The following is an 18823-nucleotide window of genomic DNA, read 5'->3' on the forward strand; positions in this document are numbered from 1 at the left end:
GATATCGTACTGACAAACATCAACGCTTCAATATCAACGCTTCAACTGATCAGATATTAATAATCTAAATGCCCCAAAACCCATTAAAGGGCCCGCAGGTCATTATTTCACTTGACCTTCATCCGAGTAAAAAAAGGCTCAAAGAACACACAAATACCAGCGCAATTTTTTTAAAAAAATACAGTATTCTATTGCTTATACGGTGTAAGGCAGACCCTGTGTTTAAAGGGACAGTGAACTTTCCAAAATATTTGTAAGTTCCCGGATCGGGCATGCATGTCACAAAATAAAGTTTCCGCGAACAATTTCTTTAGCACGATAATTACGCTGCGAAGTCACATCTTGAGGTAGGAGAGACACCGAAATTAACACCTACATCTAGAAATTAAGTCCAAAATAGAAGTTAGTATCGGTTTTCTTCTTGAATTAAAACGTGCCTCCCAGCAAAAGTATTATGCTAAACACTGTTTTTGTTTTCAGAATAAAGAGGTGACCTGCGCGCACAACGCCCGCTTTCTTGCATAAGCGGGAATAATTTGCGTCGCTCAGTGAAGCCAGCACGTCATTAGACAGGACTCAGCAAGTGGTATACGAGCACGCATCTCTCACCCTCACTATAACCGCCATTTTGGAAAACGATGCGCCAGCTACAGACAGTTGGAGTCGCGAATCGCTCCAAGCTGTTATCTTAGTCTACCTTGAAACATCTGGTATAGCCGTGTCTCCTTAAAATGGAGTGTTAGTATGAATACCCCGTTATGTACAACATTTTCGGCAACGAACTCGGTAGATGTATGCCTTTTTGTGTAGTTACGGAGAACTAACATTATAGACGATATGGGAATAAATGGGGAACTCCATATTGCGAGGAAATCACAAAGAGGAATATGTCTTGGGCTAGCTTTCTAGTCGGAGGACGCAGCCTTTTGACGATAGAAAAAAAAATAGTTACGTCGCAAGATGGGAATTTAGATGATCGAATCAAGGCTCAGTAAGTGGGAGGTCGGTCGGTCGAGGCGGGATTTCGGGCACCATATTATAGAGAAATGAGTGACCGAAGTTTGTGTCGCGGGTTAGGTGCGTACCTGCATTTCCCCGAAGCAGGCGCTGTAAGGCACGACGACGGCCACGTAGACGGTGGCGACGAGGATGAGCCAGTCCCAGCACGTCTTGAAGGCTCCGTAGTGGGACAGGATGAAGCGGGACTTCTTGATGGCCGCCGTCTTGTACTCGGGCAAGGCCGTCGAATGGAGGAGGTTCTGCACACCGCAATTGAAAGGTCGCCGAGAGAGAAAAAAAAATCTCGGTGACTCCTCGTAGAGTGAAGAGAAGTTTAACATGCTCAGGACCTGGACCATTGGGATCACACTTTTTGCTTTGTGGTTCGTTCTTCGGCGATTTTATTGCCTAAATCCGCAATCTTACCGCCTGCGAAGCAGTTGTACGAATATAGGAATTCGCCATACCCTTTCTTCCGCTGTCGATAACTGTAGTCAAGCGGTTGCTTTGGTGTGTGTATGCTTGGCAGGCTATCGTCACTGGCGACTAAAGAAAATGCAGTGCAGGCCTCAGTTTCTTCAAGCTCCTTGCCGCACGATTCATCTTCGGCGTTCTTATTCGCTGCGGGACGAGAATAAGATGGTCGCTGTCGATGCTGCGGGCGGCTCATACTTTATTGCTGACCACTGGACACGGGTAAACTATGGAATGTTCTGGCTATGACTGCGCTCCTGAAGGAATCGGAGAGCGTTCTGGTTGCAGTAGGGGCACTTGAAGTATAAACAAGCACAACAGCAAGAGGTGCACGTGCCCCTCTTGTCCTGTGTGTATGTCTCCCTACGTTAGGATCGTTGGGAAGTGCACCTGCCCTATAGGCGTGTGTTGCTCATTAGCGACGTTACCTTATATCAAACGCAAGGAACGAAGTACACAAAAGCGAGGTTCACAGTTCAAAGCTGCCTTCCTTTTCGCGAGCCCATTTATGTTGAAGCCTATGTTAGCGCCTATAGCTTCACCCGGTCTTAAAGAAATAATGAACTAAAAAGAAAACTTTCTTGGTATAGAGCAAATCTTCGGCAAAAAACAAAACAAAAACCAAACAAAAACAGAAAAATAACTTTTGGGTGAAACCGATTGCGTAGCGTGCTCCTATTTTGAGACCTCGACCCTGAAATAGAAGAATATGTTGATATCGCTCCAAGCTCGAAATGAATCTCGCCAGGTAAATATTTCGCTATTTGTTTCTCAGAAATTTTCATTTTGTGGCAGTTCTGCTGCAGGTACACTCTTGAGCGCCGCAGAGGGGCGAGTGCAGGTTCTCACGTTGTTGATTTTGAGCTTGGACATCTTCTTCTCGTGCCGGTAGTGCCCGGACAGCTGGTAGAGGACGGCTCGACTCCGACGCCTCTGGTAGTTGTTGCTGGGCGCGCAGCCTTCGAAGTCCACGTTCCCGTTGGCGTCTGTGGGGAGGAAGACAGGTAGCGTCGGTATTTCGATCGCCCATCTCGTTAGCGGGTTCACCCATTGAACAGAGGCGGTCACTGGTCGCTTTTCAAGTACTTCAACCGAGTTCGTGCGTGCACATCGTTGATATTGAAGGTCTTGAAACAGATGTCCGTAACGGGATGCCCCTTAGTTCTTTCTCTCGCGATCAAGATAACCTTTAATTTTTATGTTGCCAAACTACATTATCACAATGCGTTGTTTACAGGCTATGATCGCTTCATAAAACATGTTGTATACTGACCATAATAAAGAGAAGAAAAGATCTGAGTACTTATTGAGGAAAAAAAAAAAGCTTCGCTCCATTTTTGGGTTACGCCTTCCTTTCGCTACTCAAAAAACAAAATAAGCGAAAGGATTTTTTTAATGTAATTACCTCGTTATCGCCTTTATATTTGGAACGTGCTCTTTGTCCGCCATTGCTTGAACAAAGGCGCCGAATGCAACACTGATTAGTAATTGTTTGGTGCCCCAAATTCTAGTGTTCACGTGCGGGCTTAACACGTCGTTATTTTTTGCGTGATTATATTTTTTAAGCGTTCTTTTTTCAGACCGTGACTTTGCTCAAATAAAATGGCAGACCTCAGCGTGCGTTTGATGTGACCTCGAAGTTTGAAGAATACAAAAAAATAATTCAGTCACTATGCTTACAATGTTTCTGACATAATTGACTTGAGGAGGGGGGGGCCGTTTAAATATTTTGAATCGAACCTATATGCATTTCGATGCCTTTGAGAACACGTTAAAGGTATGAAATGAAAGAAAACCACGTCGGACGAAGCGAAACGTAAAGTAAAAAACAACCACTTAATAGCAGAACACACACACACACACACACAAAAAAAAAATACGAAAATAAAGTTACGTAGAGTGAAAGGTATAACTCGAGAAGAGAACAAGCGGTCCAAGAGCTTCTCAGAGAAACTCTTCGCAGATGAACCGAAACAGAGGGAAGGGGGCGAGAGGGTGGGCTACGAAAGATTCGGGGATCGCGGAAGGGAAGGGGGAGTCGTTGTTATCAGACGGACCGAGTTCCGCCGTCTCGTCCGCGTCGTCCGTCTCAATCTCGGCCATCTTGGATTTGGTGATATCCTTGTGCGAGGCGAGGAACAGGACGACTTCATGCTTCTCGTTTTTGATGGGCACGATGTCCAGAAGGCACCAGAAAGGGCTGCCTGCAATGGACGAACAAGGCAGATTAGGCTTACGAAGAGTCCTTAAATGGGTACGAGACTGCTGCCAAGACCGGTTATAACGAATTAGCGGATATAGCGAAGCAGTTTCAAATTCCCGTTGGCTTCGTTATAACCGGTCTCGACAGTATTTATTTTCCGTTGACTAGCAAGTTCACACAATAGATGCTTTACGCTCACAAAGCACCAAAACAAATGCTAGGTTTTGCTCAGACGTGTTTATCTTTTCGGAAGAGATTTTGCAATTCTCCCAATTCTTATCCTCTCATCTCCTCCATTTCATTCCGAACAAGCCTTTTATTGAAACGCACACAACAGGATTATTAATTGAAGACTGATAATGAACTCAGTAGTGCTTGCCGGTGGTATATGCATAATAGATCGTATTTAAAGTTACACCTTCTTATCGTACTGTGAAGTGGGTAAAAAAAATAAAAATAAAGCTGGAAAGTTCGCAGCTTGCATAACGTCCACTCCAAGCAATTGTACGATGTTGCAGAAGTTGATGCTTTGCGGGGGTGGATGTCACAGCAAAATTCAGTTTTTCACAGCTTACAGAGGAACCATATGGTTTTTAAAGAGGTTCATGAGACAATAAACCGTACAGTCAGCATACTAGGTAAGAATGAACAAACAAAATATCTCTACTCCCAATCACAAATTTCTATATTACAGCGAAGCTGGTTATGGCTAGGGTTCTGTAGATTTTTGTGTGCGAGACCGAAAACTTTACGCTCGCACCGCCGCACGCGCATGCCTTATCCGTATAAAAGATTCGAAGTAAATAACCAAAATAAAGCCTTGACGAACGCTCGTGCAAGATGCCATTTGTTTTGGGCTTTTGCTTTAGAGCCACGAATCTCTATTGTAGTAGGCTGGATCGCGAACCGCGGCCTCGGCAGCTGGGGGGCTGGGTGTCGCCACCGGCGGCTATTGATTAACACCACTAAATGCATGGGACTTTATGGGAAAAACGAGAAAAAGTACCGTTTCCCTCGCTTCTAAGCTGTTGTCGGCGTTGAAACTTTTTTGGCTGCTTTTCGGGAAGCCTGTCAAATAGCATGTGTACAAACATTAAAACTGACAGCCCTCGCAGTTCTTATAAATAAATGTTTTGTGGTCGAGAGTGATTCCGCTGGGCGAGAAATGTAGTGGAGCTAAATGAGACGAGAGTTACCTGGAGTTACCGCGGAGTCGGTAGCGCTTTCGACAATTCGTGTTTAGCAGACGACAAGCTTGAGGGCTTTGCTACGCGGAATTCGCTCACCCCCGGAAAGCCGCTGCCAACATGGAACTCTTTCGACATTCATCAACTTCTGGGCTTCCCCAAGGACGGTCTTATTGACGGCAAGTTATTTTGTTTACTTCATTACGAGAGCAAGTTTGCCAGCTCAGCCGTAGGTGCTCCGGCACGTTTGATTTTTTTTATTAACATACGAACGCTTGACAAAGCCGATTCGACCTCCAAACAGCAGATATAATGATTGCATTACATCATAAAATACTCGCCTTCAAGCACAGCATACGAGCTTCAATATTGATACATTTCTGTGTTTCTCCCATAGACTTGCGGGTATTGTCTGGTGTCAAGTAATGACCGCCGGTGGTGTCACTGGCGAGCTCGCGATGCGCGATCCAGCCTACTACACTAGACACCAGCGTTTAGAACAGTTCCTGCTGCAGACGCCGGCGCGTGCGGCGCGTGGAACACCATATCCTGCATTCCCCTTGTGACTTAAGTAATTTAGTAATAAGGTATATTTCACTTCTCTCGTTGTTATGGGGAGACTCCCGAAGAGCAACGCACCTACGAAGACCAACGGCGGTAACGGCAACGAGAATTTCAGCGGCGGTGGCGGGCGGCACGTGTTTGTGCGCACCTTTCGTCACGATGACCACCGATCAAGAAAATATGATGTGTTCGTACTTTTGTTCGAAATTCCGTGTCACGTCTGTGTTCCGGGCTAAACAGCTTCGCTGGTCGTCCACCTTCGCAGAGTGGAATGGCTCATGATTTTCATTCCTGGGTCCAAATGCTTTATTTATTACTCTAAAATTCGCCGGTTTCTTGTAATATATTGCCGTCGCTACGGTGATGCAAGCTTAAAATCCGGTCTTTACTACTTTAGAGTCTCTCTTGCGGATAAGATTAAATTCAAATTTTTCTCCTGTCTCTAGTCTCCAGGGAAATAGTCCCGGTAACCCAGCGGCTAAACGATAACCTAATCTAGAAAAATAGCTCACGGTTAGTGGAACCGTTTGACCTATATATTTTATCACATGAAGAGGAAATAATGTACAATGCAGTGATTCGACAAAATGTTCTTCAATTTAAAGTTTTTTTTTTCTTACTTGCAACTTACTCGTAATTTAGTTGAATATATATAGCGTAATTTGCTAGTTACACACGTAAATGTTTGATGCGCAAAAAGGTTTGTGTGTATTTTGAGTTTTGCTTCTAGCAGGCTTTTTTTTAGAACAACCTTTCTTTATTCGACCGGATGCGATCGATTTTGTTTGTGATAAATGAAACCTCTCTGTTTTTTTGCAATTTCACGTTAAGCCTGGTCTGGAGAGGGTTATCAAAAGAAGCTTCAAAGCCGCGCATTCCCTTTCAAATAGCTTCGCCTAAATCATCCCGATGTAAGCTCATTTTGGTAAAACATAGCTCTTTCTAGAGTAACCTTTTTTATTGTATTTATTAGGTCGTTTATATTAAATTTGTAATTTCATTTTTTTTCTAAAGCGGACTTGTAGAGTCCACGTTGTACTCGTGCGTCTTGCATTGCTCACCGTAACACTGAATAAATGAATAGAACAGAGACTACGAGGATATCCTCGTAAAACAAATTTCGATCTAATAAAAAAATAATCTCCCGTTCATTTTGGAACATATAACGCACAAAATAATGTGCGCTTTTTAATATTCAAATGCTTTTCTTTGCGGAATTTTAAGGTTTTGTTTGAATTCACATTTTTTTATACGTCGCAGCCCCATACAAGAAAAATATTTTCTCTTCCGCGCCTGTAAAGCTGTCTTCCTTTCTGTTAGTCTGTCTATGCGGGGAAGACATCTTTCGGGCACTCTGCGACTCAGGCTGAATTAAATGCAAATCAAGTTACAATCTACTGCCCCTGGTGGTACAGCCCATAGCCTCCTCTATACTGAAAAAAGGCTGGCAGATCGCCACGAGACGCGGCCGCCGAAAGTGAAAAGGTAGAGTGGAAGGGCAAGAGGCACGTAACGGGCGCCCCGCCGCGGCGAGACGCCGAAACACACTTGTCCCGAGCGATGAAATGTGCGCTCGTCCTTCTCGCGTTCCTCGGGCTACAACTTTTTTTTTTTCTCGTCGGGTTTGAAAACCATGTTCCGGGTCCTCGCCGCTGCAAAAGATGTGCGCTGAATACCAGGCTCTCCGAGAAATGCTCTGTGCTACCAGATCATCGTGCTCCAAATCTGCGATCGGGCACTCTATGGCTCCGTCATCGAACTGCCAGGCTTTGTGAGTATAGAGGAGGCCATGGTACAGCATGTTCGTGCTGTACTGGGGGACCAGTGGTAACTATGTTCGGGCACCGGACCATTTTGCTTTAATAGACGTTTATTATTTCTCCCTCTCCTTATTTCACGATAAAAAAAACCTGCTTGTTTCTTCATTATGCGACTCAAGCAACAAACTTCTTACAGTAAACACGATAAGATAAGCAAATCAATAATCACGTAAAAAATTAAAAAAATAAACAGCAAGAAAAAAAAACACACACACAAACAAACACACACAAACACGATAAGATAAGCAAATGAATAATCACGTAAAAAATTAAAAAAAACAGCAAGAAAAAACACACACACACACAAACTCCTTGCTCGAGTTTTTGGACATTGAACTCGACACTAAGGTTGTGCCACGTGTGAGACATTGAACCCGACAATAATATTGTGTCCTTAGAACACGGCACCATATCTCAACTTATCAGATCACGCTCGCAGCTTTTTAATCAAGAGGAAGTGTGCACGAGTGCAGCATAAAGCCTGATAAAAGCAGCGTTTTTTTAAATATTTATTTCTGTATCGTACTCATGGCTACGTTTCCTTGGCCCCATCTTACTGATCTCCACAGCAAGAAAAAGAAAGCCGTTCATCTCGAGAGAGTTTCGCATAGCCACTTGAGACACCGGAAATGTATATAGCATCCAATTGTTAGAATATATCCACGGTAACACCAAACATTCAGCTAACCATTTCGCGTTACTAAGGCACAAGCTAGCGTTTGTGTGCCACAAACATTCAGCTCGAAATGAGGATGTCGTTTTGTGTAAGCGAAAATTTGTCGAATTCCTGACGAAGCACCCGTTCCGACCATTGCCTAACTCCCAGCATCCGTGGCGTTTTACCCGTTTCTTATTAGCTTTTTCAACGTTATCGCATGTTCGAAACACTACCGATTTCTACGGGATATAATCGTCTCGCAACATGGTGCCCAGTATATGCCTTTTCGAGTGGCGTATATTTACCGGATGTTCACTTTGTCCCATCGGTTTTCTAGTGTGGAGGCAGTCTTAGCCGATGGATGCAACGCAGATGAACGCACCCGACACCTGATAGGCCGTATAGCTTGTTGTGCAACTTGTCACTCGACAAAAAGGAAACTCTAGAGGCCGCGGGTTGGAACGCGGCATTCAACGACAGGATCGCAGCTATAGTCGTCGTACTGCTTGGCAGCTTCTATGACGTACTTCACTACCACATCGGATCAGCTCCGAAATGGCACTTTGCATTGCTTAATGCCACAACTCAGACTGGTCTAAACCTGTGTTTCGGCATCGTCATTCGCTGAGCAGCCTCCATAAGTTGAGCTGGTTGGCTCTCTGAGCGTTGTGCGGGCAAGTAGACGCACGGGCTCTTTTTTAGAGTGTAGGTTCGAGAAAAGCGCACGCACGCGCGGTACTCGTCTCGGAAAATTCAATTCAGTCATTGACTTAAAGTAACGAAATGGGGTAGGGGAGGAAAGAGGGAGGAGCCACCTGGCGAAGACAGGTGTCCTAGCGACGCCTTATAACGGTAAGGTGAATTCGTGAGTGACGACAGGTGGGGGAACGCAGAACGTCCGTGTCGTTGTGGCACAGCGTACACTGTGCCACAAAGTTAGCGCGAAGACTACATTGGCCCTCTTGAGGAATTTGACTCAGAAAATGTACGAGCGAACGATTTGTTTTAACGGTTATCTTAGTGCCACGATGGAGCATTTCTAAACGCACCAGCTGTTTTCCTTAGAACTTTTTAATTCTAAAGAAAAAACATAAACAAGCGCGATCGCTTCTTGGTGCTAACAGTATCATGATATCTTTGTACACTGACTGTTCTTGGAGTTTAGTAGGGTGGTGAATTTGCGTCCGTAATGTTGAGGCATAACTGTTGACAAAGGGCCGCGCTACGATTGTTCGCCGCCACGTGCTTAAGGGCAAATTTTTTATGTTATTCGGTGTCTTGGTAGAGCGGAATGTTTCACCTGTCCGATTGTTTCGCGCAGGGGAACTTGGAAGCGATCGTCGCGGAGGTTTTCTAATTTTTACGTATTCATGCACATCAAAACCACTCGACGTGTGTTCGTAGCAGCCGGCGTTCAATTAAAATGAAGGCACCTTGTGTAACACTTTTTTTCGAGCGTTTAAGCGTTTAGCAGTTAAAACACTGCGACATTGTTCATTTAACCTGGTAGTACTTTCATTCGATAAAACGCAGCAAAGTTTACAAAGAGCTTTTCGAAATCTCGTCGAAAGTCGTTTTCACCATAAAGCAAAACAAAAGGAGAGAAACCAAACAGATCCATACAGAAATAAGGCATCGAAAAAGTATTTTAGAATTTCAAGAAGCGGTAATGTGAAGAGAAAAAGAAAATCACAACGTGGTTTATTGTCATCATTTCCGTCGAACTTTTTGAACTTGTGAGCAGCCAGTGCGGCGTTGGCGTGTTCAGGAAACCTGCAGAACCGCGATCGATACGTCTTTAGAACTAGGGGCGGAAGCTCCAGCGGTTCTTTCTGGTGACGACGTGTCAATTTCTTCAGCGAGCACCGACTCCTTTGCAACCGATGCTGTGGTCTAGTTTCTTTTTTTTTTTCTTCCCACTTGTGCTGCGGGATTCTTACGACTCCGATACTAAGGTGAATTTAGTAGCAGGGTCGGCTCTTCGTCTGGTTTGAGCATAAGGAAGGGGGGGGGGGGGGTTAGGAATTCTCACCGCCTTTCTGCCAATTACGTAAACGTAATCAGGAAGGCCGAAGCGAGGCTCAAAATACAGCTCGTAGACGGCGCTTGCTTCTTCCCGGCATTTGCGTGATCGATACAAATTCCTTTCTCAGGCTCCTATTGCAGCGTTGCTTTTCGGAACGCCAAAGAAAGGGCATTTCTTCTGTTAGGCGTTAACCAGTGCATCCGTTCAACAGCCTGTCCCGTAGCCACTGAATTCCGTTGAACCCGTAGAAGCAAAACCGCAGCCATCTCCTCGGCGACGTTTTGACGTTATATGTACGCATCGAACTCCCGAAAAAAACATCCCAAATTCATAACATAACCTGACGGAACCGAGGAAACTGTGAAATTCTAGGCAGCAACTGCATCACGAGTGACACGTGTGAACACTATACTCCTGACGCACTCTCGCAGGCGAACTTTGCGGGCAACTCCCGGTACATCGACAGCGGCGCGCCACAACGCGCGGCCGAACACGAAAAAGTAGTACTTGTGTCATGCGCATGTTTACAAAGAGGGAAGGGAATCTGAGTGGCCGCTCTAGATGAGAACATTTAGCCAGAGTCATACCGCTGCTATAGCCTGGTGTCTCTAAGCATACTTACATCGGGCAGTATAGTTACACGCGACTGCACGTCGGCATACGATCCTGGTCTACATCGTAACTGGCAGGCAGGCGCTTGTGGGCAGCGCGCGCTGCACGAGCTACGAGCTGCTATGCACCCTGATAATACTCGGCCAGCGACGGTCCCGAGAGGGAAGGGGTCTCACCGTTCTTCTTGTAGAAGATGAGCTCGAGCTTGAGCTCGGTCTTGTTCTCGAGGGCGTCGTCGATCTCGCGGATGGCGTCCTCCTTGGTGTCGGAGCCGTAGAGGAAGGCACACGCGCATCCCTTCTGCATGATCTGGGCCCTCGGGTAGCCCGTCAGCTCGCAGAAACCGTCTGAGCAGTACACGATGGGAAACAGCGCCGGCACCTGTGCATTGCCCAGCACGAAGTTGCTGTCTGCCAAGAGAGAAGACGGAGTCAGTCTCGGAAAGAAGGTCGCTCACAGTTTCAAAAAAGCGTGGCGAGTGAGGTGCACCTTGTCATCTTTCCGCTGCACCAATAAGAGCTCCGAAGAACCAAACATGAATTAAGAAGAACGAACATATAATAGGCCACCGTCCACGTTTCTTAGGTACTCAGTGACTCCATCATTTCTGTTTTTTAAGCGTGACGTTTTTTTTTTGTTTTGCACCATAGTTTTTAGCGTAGGTTTATTGCTCGGACTCTGCAAGTTTCGACGTTACATCAGGTTGTATATTACCCTTGACCTTACAATTTAGCGGGGAAGATTTCCCGACGAATATAAAAGGACAGGTGAAAGGACCGTAGAAATCAGTCGAGATACTTATGCGCAGTTTTAGTTAATGCATATTATGCACTAAATCCAACGCTTGACCGTATTCTACGACTCACCGTTTGCACCCGGTACCACCGAAGGAGACATACATTTTTTTTTCAGTAACGCACCTCTTTGGGCCAACGTACTCTCCTGACTTGACACGTACGTTTTAGATAATCGGAGATTATACGATTATTGTCGACCGTGCCGAACGTCAGAATGCAAAGAATAACTAGCAAATACATACATATATTTAAAAAATATTTCGAACTGCTTGCTTTTGACAGTTTATCTCAATCAGATATCTGTACCCCCTCGTCAATATGGGCAACATCAATTGTTAGATATTAAAAATAACAAATCGTCTTCGAGCTATTCAGTGGCGAAGAAGGAATAGCCGTCTAGATTCCGCGTTTTGAAAGAGTGAGACGGGAAACTGGGATAGAAACGAAATAATTACTTCGGTATTTTATAAAAGAGGCTTTCATCGAATTTGAAAATACGCGGAAATTTATGCAACTCTCCACTGTCTCGTGGTAATATTATATCGAATTCCACGAAGTCTGCGTTTTCTTTCCAAGGACACTATGTTTATTTTACGATAGGGGTAGGTGCAATGTTCGCAATGAAGCGGAATTCAGGGTCGGTATGACGGCGGGCGCTTACGCAACTCTCGCAAATTTGTTCTGGCCGCACCGAACACACCAGCAACCAAATAACTACGGCCAGACGCCATCCGTGTCTAACGGCGTCTGCTCGAAATTATCGTCAACGCGTTTGTTGCGCGAACGTATACGAAATCACTGCTGGCCATATACGGCGCTTTGCCGGGGCTTCCATCCCAGAGAAAGAATGGCCAAACCCAGAGAAAGGAATCAGCCGAACCTTAGCCGGCGGTACAAAGATAGTAACAAAGCCTGAAAGCCGTCAACGTAAAGAAGCCCTAATCTCGGCAAAACGAAAAACGCAGAATTGAAACAGGCAATAGCCACCAGAAAAGGCGAGGTAGGGCAGAGAACATAAACTAGAACAAAAACAAGAATGAAAGAAAAGAGAGGTTACACATAAAAAAGGTGGGTAGAGCCGTGTACGAAACGCGATCGGGCGTGGTATTAGGTGTGACAGCGGATCTGACACGAGAGTTTTGTCTTTTTGCGACGCCGAGCTGTAACTTTCGATTAAGAAAGTTTCTGTGGAATAGCACGGGCATTTTCTTTTTTTTTTTTTTTCCTTTCGCAAGATGAAGCGAGGGAGGTGAAATGAGAGATCGTATGTTCGGCTAATTTGAGGTAACATAAGATCTACTCCTTGAAACAGAAAAAAAAAAAAAAAGAGGCAGTGCGATAACGGGAGCGGTGTAGCAAATTGGGAGAATTGGTGAACGTTATACACGATGAAGTCAGCTCAAACGACGGAAGGCGAAGAAACACACACTAAAGGACGAACATCTTTACTTCTGTCGTGTTTGCTTCTTCATTTCGTCTTGGTCGTTTGAGCTGTTTGCATAGTGTGTAAACGTATATAGGGACAACATTGATTAACCTATTAACCGATAAAAACTAAGCTTCCGTTTTGAGTAACCTCGTTAATTAAATGTTTTACTCGTAACTCTCTGGGTCCCCCTAATTTTGCGCACATTACATCATTCAGTTTTGTTTTTAAACAAAATAGCGCTTGCCGTTTTTTAACCGAACTTGCGACAAAAACGGATAAGTTGATATGTTGTTCGGTAGAAACATCTACAAATAATGAAACAATAACCCATGGATGAATTATGTCATTCGCGTCAACTCAATTGCGCAGCTGCGGGTGTTAAATGCGCGCGCTCGAGTTCTCTATGGTCGCCGACAATTTAAGAAACGCAGGGGTGGTGACTCCCGAGACTTTTATTAACGCTTCGCATTCGATGGGACTGCGATATTAAAAATGCAGCTGGTGTGATTCCCAGCTATAAGCGTTATTATATTGAGATACGTCCCGTGTGTTTTTTAAGCTGTCGTTAAATAGAATTCCTCTAGCAGTGAGTTTCTTTTTGTCCCTGCCAGGTTAGGGTAACCTGCGGGATCAACACGCCGTCACATTCAAGATTACTTTATACGCTACTGCATCTTTTAACGTCAAGCAAGAATCCAAGTTATAACTACTTAAATTCGAAATATCCGTTCCGTGCAGAGAAAAGTAAGTTATCGGTATGAAATGTTTGTGTTGAAGGCATTTGCGTTTCTGGCGTTAGGGTCAATTCCTACACTCAAACTGATAAAAAAAAAAAAAAACGCGATAGGTTTCGTTTTTTAAGTTGACTGCATCGGAGACTCTTTGATCTAACGTAATAACAAAAATGTGTGAGAAAATTGTAAAAAAAAAAGAAGAAGAGATTGCCGTACCGAAACGTGAACGATTGAAGCTAAATATCTGCGGCATAGGCCCCGTTGAAACGTTTATTGGTGGCGATAGATGCCAAAGCAGATGTAGTTTGCACGATTTCCTCTAACACCCACTCACAGGTTTCACGGACAATTTCTTTAAAGCGTTTCGCGAAAAGAGCTAGTCATCGAACGTCGGATTAAACATCTGTCAGCCGCTCTGGGCGAGGATATACCTTGTTACTAAAAAAGTTATAAAATCGTAGCTAGCCTTTTATTTACCTTTTGTTTTTCTAAAAAATCTAAATATTTTTTTTAAATCTTTTTTGTTACCACTGACATTTGTAAAAGTGTTTCGATACGCTGCTTTTGACTCGTCTAGCATTTTCCATTATGAGAAGCGCTCCAAGTTTCTTCTAAGAAGCCACATGAAAAAAAAAAGCGTTTTTGGTGCAGGCTTTTTAGTCTTTTGCAGCCTTTTAGTTCTCATTAGGTTGACACTTTATTTTTCTCCTCGAGTCGTTTCCTTTTATTTCATCTCAAGTACACTTTAGCCACTCGATTTCTCTCGCAGCGAGCGGCCTTTTTCGCTTAGCCCTAACCGTTTTACACAGTGTCTTTTCCAGAAGACAGAAAACAGAAAAAAGAACACACACACGTAACAGAAATGGTGTTTTAGAGTCTCAAGCGATTCGCGGACGGTAGTCGAGGTGTCCCTCCCTACGTGTACGCTGTTGAAACGGATAAAGCGGATCTCTTACAACCCCGGACACCGTCTCAAAGTGGACTACACGCTCGCGCATTTAGATGTACCATCTTTTGTCTTCTCAGTTTTTAAACTTTTCTCTCAACTCCTTTTTTTTTTTTGTTTTAGCTTATGGGGAAAGAGCTAAGTTCTTGGCTTTCATTCGCTTCACGGGGATCGATACTCGTGACCGGCTTGAGTGCCGACATCGAACCAGCTGCCGTTTCTTTTTTTTGTGTGTTTTTTTCTTCCCGTTGAGTGGCCTCGCTGCGCGATGGTTTTGTTGACTGTGTTGCTCGCGGTGGGAGGCTGCCTCTTCATAGGGCACTCGTGTTCAAGGTTGAATAGGCGCTAGTCCTGTGTTGACGAGATTCCGTGTAATGGCGCAGAACCGGGAGTAACTAATGCACTAGGCGGATCGGGAACGTCCTTGTGGCGGCACGGCAAGACCGGGCAGCCAATTTCTTTGTTTCTCCGTCTGCACCCAATAGAATAAGAATGGGCCGCATAGCGATCAAATTGTAGCGTGATACTGGCTAGCCTAGCTACACCGTTTCCTAAATACCTTCCTTGTTTGCAGTTCAGTTGCCATACCTGGAGCTTGTATTTCCTTATCGAAACGCATGGACAATTTGATGTAGGCGACTTTACTTAATGATCGTCTGGGTCTTTAGGGGTGCCAAACACAAAGTTGGAGCAGAGCGTTCGCGGAGCGCACGCTCCGCGAACTCGGGCTTCAAAAGGCGAGGTGTCATTAGGGACTTTCAGCAAACCGTTACCGTGTTCTGCAAACCGCACTACCGGAGCCTTTGAAGCGCGTGCTCCGCGGTTACGGTATCACGCGGGCGCACTCTTAAAAGCATACTTCAAGGGCTCCGGTAGTGCGGTATAAGGAACACCGGTAACGGTTTCCTAAAAGTCCCTATTGTCTCGAGAGTCTGATTGCCGCCCACCGTAAACTTCGACCCCTAACAATGTGTTCAACGAGTCTTTACTTTGTTTCGCTTTATATTCGGACGCAGCAGACACTACCAGCTCATGGGGCCAGTCTAACAGCGTCGAAAGTGCAACGACATGGTGTTCGTTGCGTGTATTTACGTGTTCTATCATCGCTGAACTGGTCTTTCACAGGGGAAGACCCAGTGACTTGCGCTTTTGAGGCTCTTTGATTCGTCCTGCGTCCTGACTTCGAGCGAAACCAGGTATTCACTCTTTCTCGCATGAGTTGAAACGGGGTGGCGCCAGTGTGCAAATATCGCCAACCACTTCCGGTTCTGAGCTAGACGGGGTTTTTTTCGGAGTGCTTGCGAATTCAGATATGCACGCTATCTTCAGGAAATGGCCACTTATAACACTGTCGGACTTCATTCACTCTTAAGATAAAAGAATGATGAGTAAAAAATTAGGAAATAGAGGTGAACAGGAAGTGTGTCGGGGCTACGCAATAGATGTCGCTTCTAAAATTGTCGCCAAAAAAAAAAAGAAAAGGGCGCATAGGGTTTTAGGTTTTAACTTTCTGATCCTCGTTCCGGGACACAGACCTCCTTCCGTTCGTTAACACGTTGATTTATCTCTGATACGTTTGCACACTGATATTTTCAAACATTGTGCCCTCTGGTCTTTACCGGAAGGGCAGATATTCAGTCTGTCGAAATAACTCGACCCTTCCATACATTTCTAATAGCAGAACGGGTAATTGTTTGTTTTGGACACCTCTCATGTGCTTGTCTTCTCGGTGCAATTTCAAGATTTAGTAAGTGTTTTTTTTTTGTGTGTGTTTTCTTTTTCCTCGCGCTTTATCGAAGCATAGTTATTCCAAAACACGACTTCTGCTCTGTGATTTGGAATATCCTCAGTGCTACATCTTCCAAAGAATGCATTTAAACATCTTCCTGTTTAAATGCATACATTCCTATAACGATATTAGCTCTTTGGTCTCATGTATTAACTCTCATGTACCCGGCAGAAATGTTCGTTATAACTTATAATCGTCCATTCCATGTCAGTCATACTGACTTTACGTCACCCTCAGGCCGGCTGCAAAACTATTGCAATCATCCGGAATCGGATGACATAAAAATTTTCCACCCTAACTTACCTCAATTTGAGAAACGCTTGCTTCGTGTATTGAAATAATGTTTATGCCCTGGAACTAATGCTTTCTTAGTTTTCTTTTAAAGAAGTGTGTGAAATTATGAAACCTTCCTTGTTTGTATTTATATGTAAGCTGCATTGTTACTAACAAGTTCACCAATCTGTGTAGGCTTCGGTCATTATTGGGCACTCATAATAAATACAAATACAAATGTTGAGGCGGAATTTTTAGTATTTTTTCTTGAGTCACTGGGAGTAAACCCTTATCACTCAAATATATTGTCTGCACAACTACAGTACCCCCAAAAAAGACAACTAAGCTTTCTTGTTGGTGATATTCGTTCAAGAAAGGCAAGAATAAATGATAAAATTAAAAGTTATACGCCTTTTTTTTACAAAAATAAATTTTGATTTAAGAGAGCAAAACTTTAGAATATAATTGTTTTTTTTTTTTGCAGCTTGTAGCGTTAGCTCTGAGCGCCGAGCGAGCAGGGTTAAGTGATCACTCATTTTGCTCCGTGATACGCTGCGCTCGGCACGTGAGTGATGTCGTATACTTTAGCATATGAGAGCGAGTTCTTGAAAATAAACTTTCGTCCTCAGTAGGACAGTCGTCTTTCGTCATCGGTGTTACATACTTAACACTAGATGACTCATTTATCTTTATCCTCGGTGCGCTACTTAAACCCGTATTCACCAGTGACATGAGGATTATTGGAACAATTTGATATATATCGTCGGTCACCATTTCTTACTTGAGTCACATCCATGCCATTCTGATTGCGACAAGGGTGGCTAACAATACAGAGACCTTGTTTATGTTAAAATATGGTAAGCTGTTCTTATGAAACAATCACACAGCCACTCTATAGGTTTGTCCGCGAACTGCAGCGCTAACGAGGTAACATGGACGGTGAGTGGCGAGAACATGCTGGTATTGCCAGCCTGTTCATGCTGGCAATACCAGCATGAACAGGCTTATTGTCATTTAAGAAATGCTAGTGCGTATTCGCGGTGGGAAGCTCGCTAAGGTGCGCTTCTGTTTTCCTCACTACGGCTAGTGCACGAGGTACCCACGCTGTTATGTTTTCATTTTTATAGTGCATAAAAGCTTGGTATTGCACGTGATTGCACCAGCAGAGGAAGTTAAAGTATTCTCACTCTGGGTTGTGAAAAAATACCACCAGACGGCGGTACCAAAACCCTCGCCGCTAGGTGGCGTAAGCTACAGCCCTATCCAAAGGGGTCAGCCGGATTCATCCATCCATCCATACAGCCGCGAATAAAAGTTTCCTTATGATGGCTCACCGAAGGCAAATGTACGGGCAGGGTGGGGTACTTACGAGTTCCATCAAACCTGGTTGCGATGGTATCCAGGAAGGTGTTTTGCGGTGCGAGCAAGCCCTTTCGCGCAGGCATGACGCTGCCACTTCACGTGCCGGTCGAGCGCGCACCACGGATGATGCAGGCACAGGCCTGCCGACCTAGGGCATGGTCATGGCCGACGTTCAGGTCAGACGTTCCCCTGTCCTCGGGCACCAATGTCGTCGATGTCGAGCCAGCACGGACCCCGTCGCCAGCACTAAAAGGCTCGCTCTGTCACTTCTGGTCCACGATGAAGGCCGTCGGATGTTCAAGCGGTGTGCAAAGAGCGCGGCAAAGTTCGAAGCGAGAAGACCTGTGAGGCTGAAAAATTAAGTCTCGAAGGAAAGCTTTCAAAAATTTTCTAATGACTATGGCTGTCGTTTGATGTAATGAAGGAGGTAAGTTTGTGCCGAGTTCAGCCCTGTGGAGAGAATCGGGTCAACTGTGCTCTCTTTCCTTTTGCCGGCAATGGGAGGGCGCCTCACGATAACAGTATCAAAAGCGATTGCTGCCTTAAACTTTGCGGGGTATTCGGGGATATTCAGCGAAGATTAGGGAGTTTTCTTGTCTCAAAATGAACGGATGACCGAGGCCAAGGGAATGATAACGTTTCGTGAGGATGACTAATTTTTGGGCTGACTTTGTTAGGTTGATATCTGTGGTGTGCACAGTTCACGTTAGTCACAGGATGTCGGCACTCCTTGGGTTTTTGTATACGCCCTTCGACTCGTTCGGGCTCGCGATGGCTGACTGATGTCTAGGAAGTCTGGTATACGAAAAGCTGAGCGTTCGTTTGTGAAGTCAGAATTATGCGTTTCGTTTTTAACGGAAGGTTCACTAAGCTTCGTGGTGGGTGTCGGCTGTTGACTCCTTTTTTTTTTTCGTGTCTCTGTCCTGAAATTGATAAGCGTCGTATCCGCT

At 44.8% G+C, this 18823-nt stretch overlaps 1 protein-coding gene across 1 annotated transcript in view; it reads right to left on the reverse strand.

The window, feature by feature from the left end:
* Positions 1–17956, reverse strand: part of LOC8037366 (potassium voltage-gated channel subfamily H member 8) — a 56514-nt gene extending 38558 nt beyond the window's left edge. Inside the window, exons 1-5 of the mRNA XM_040223395.3 lie at positions 17881–17956; positions 10720–10953; positions 3531–3677; positions 2323–2459; positions 1086–1259 (exon numbers count right to left, since the gene is read on the reverse strand). Coding sequence (XP_040079329.1) covers positions 1086–1259; positions 2323–2459; positions 3531–3677; positions 10720–10953; positions 17881–17956 — 768 coding nt within the window. The remainder of the gene's footprint in view (positions 1–1085; positions 1260–2322; positions 2460–3530; positions 3678–10719; positions 10954–17880) is intronic.
* Between the last annotated feature and the right edge of the window lie 867 nt (positions 17957–18823).

The sequence above is a fragment of the Ixodes scapularis genome, unplaced genomic scaffold (assembly GCF_016920785.2).
Source record: "Ixodes scapularis isolate PalLabHiFi unplaced genomic scaffold, ASM1692078v2 PGA_scaffold11__112_contigs__length_91849675, whole genome shotgun sequence".
NCBI lineage: Eukaryota > Metazoa > Arthropoda > Arachnida > Ixodida > Ixodidae > Ixodes > Ixodes scapularis.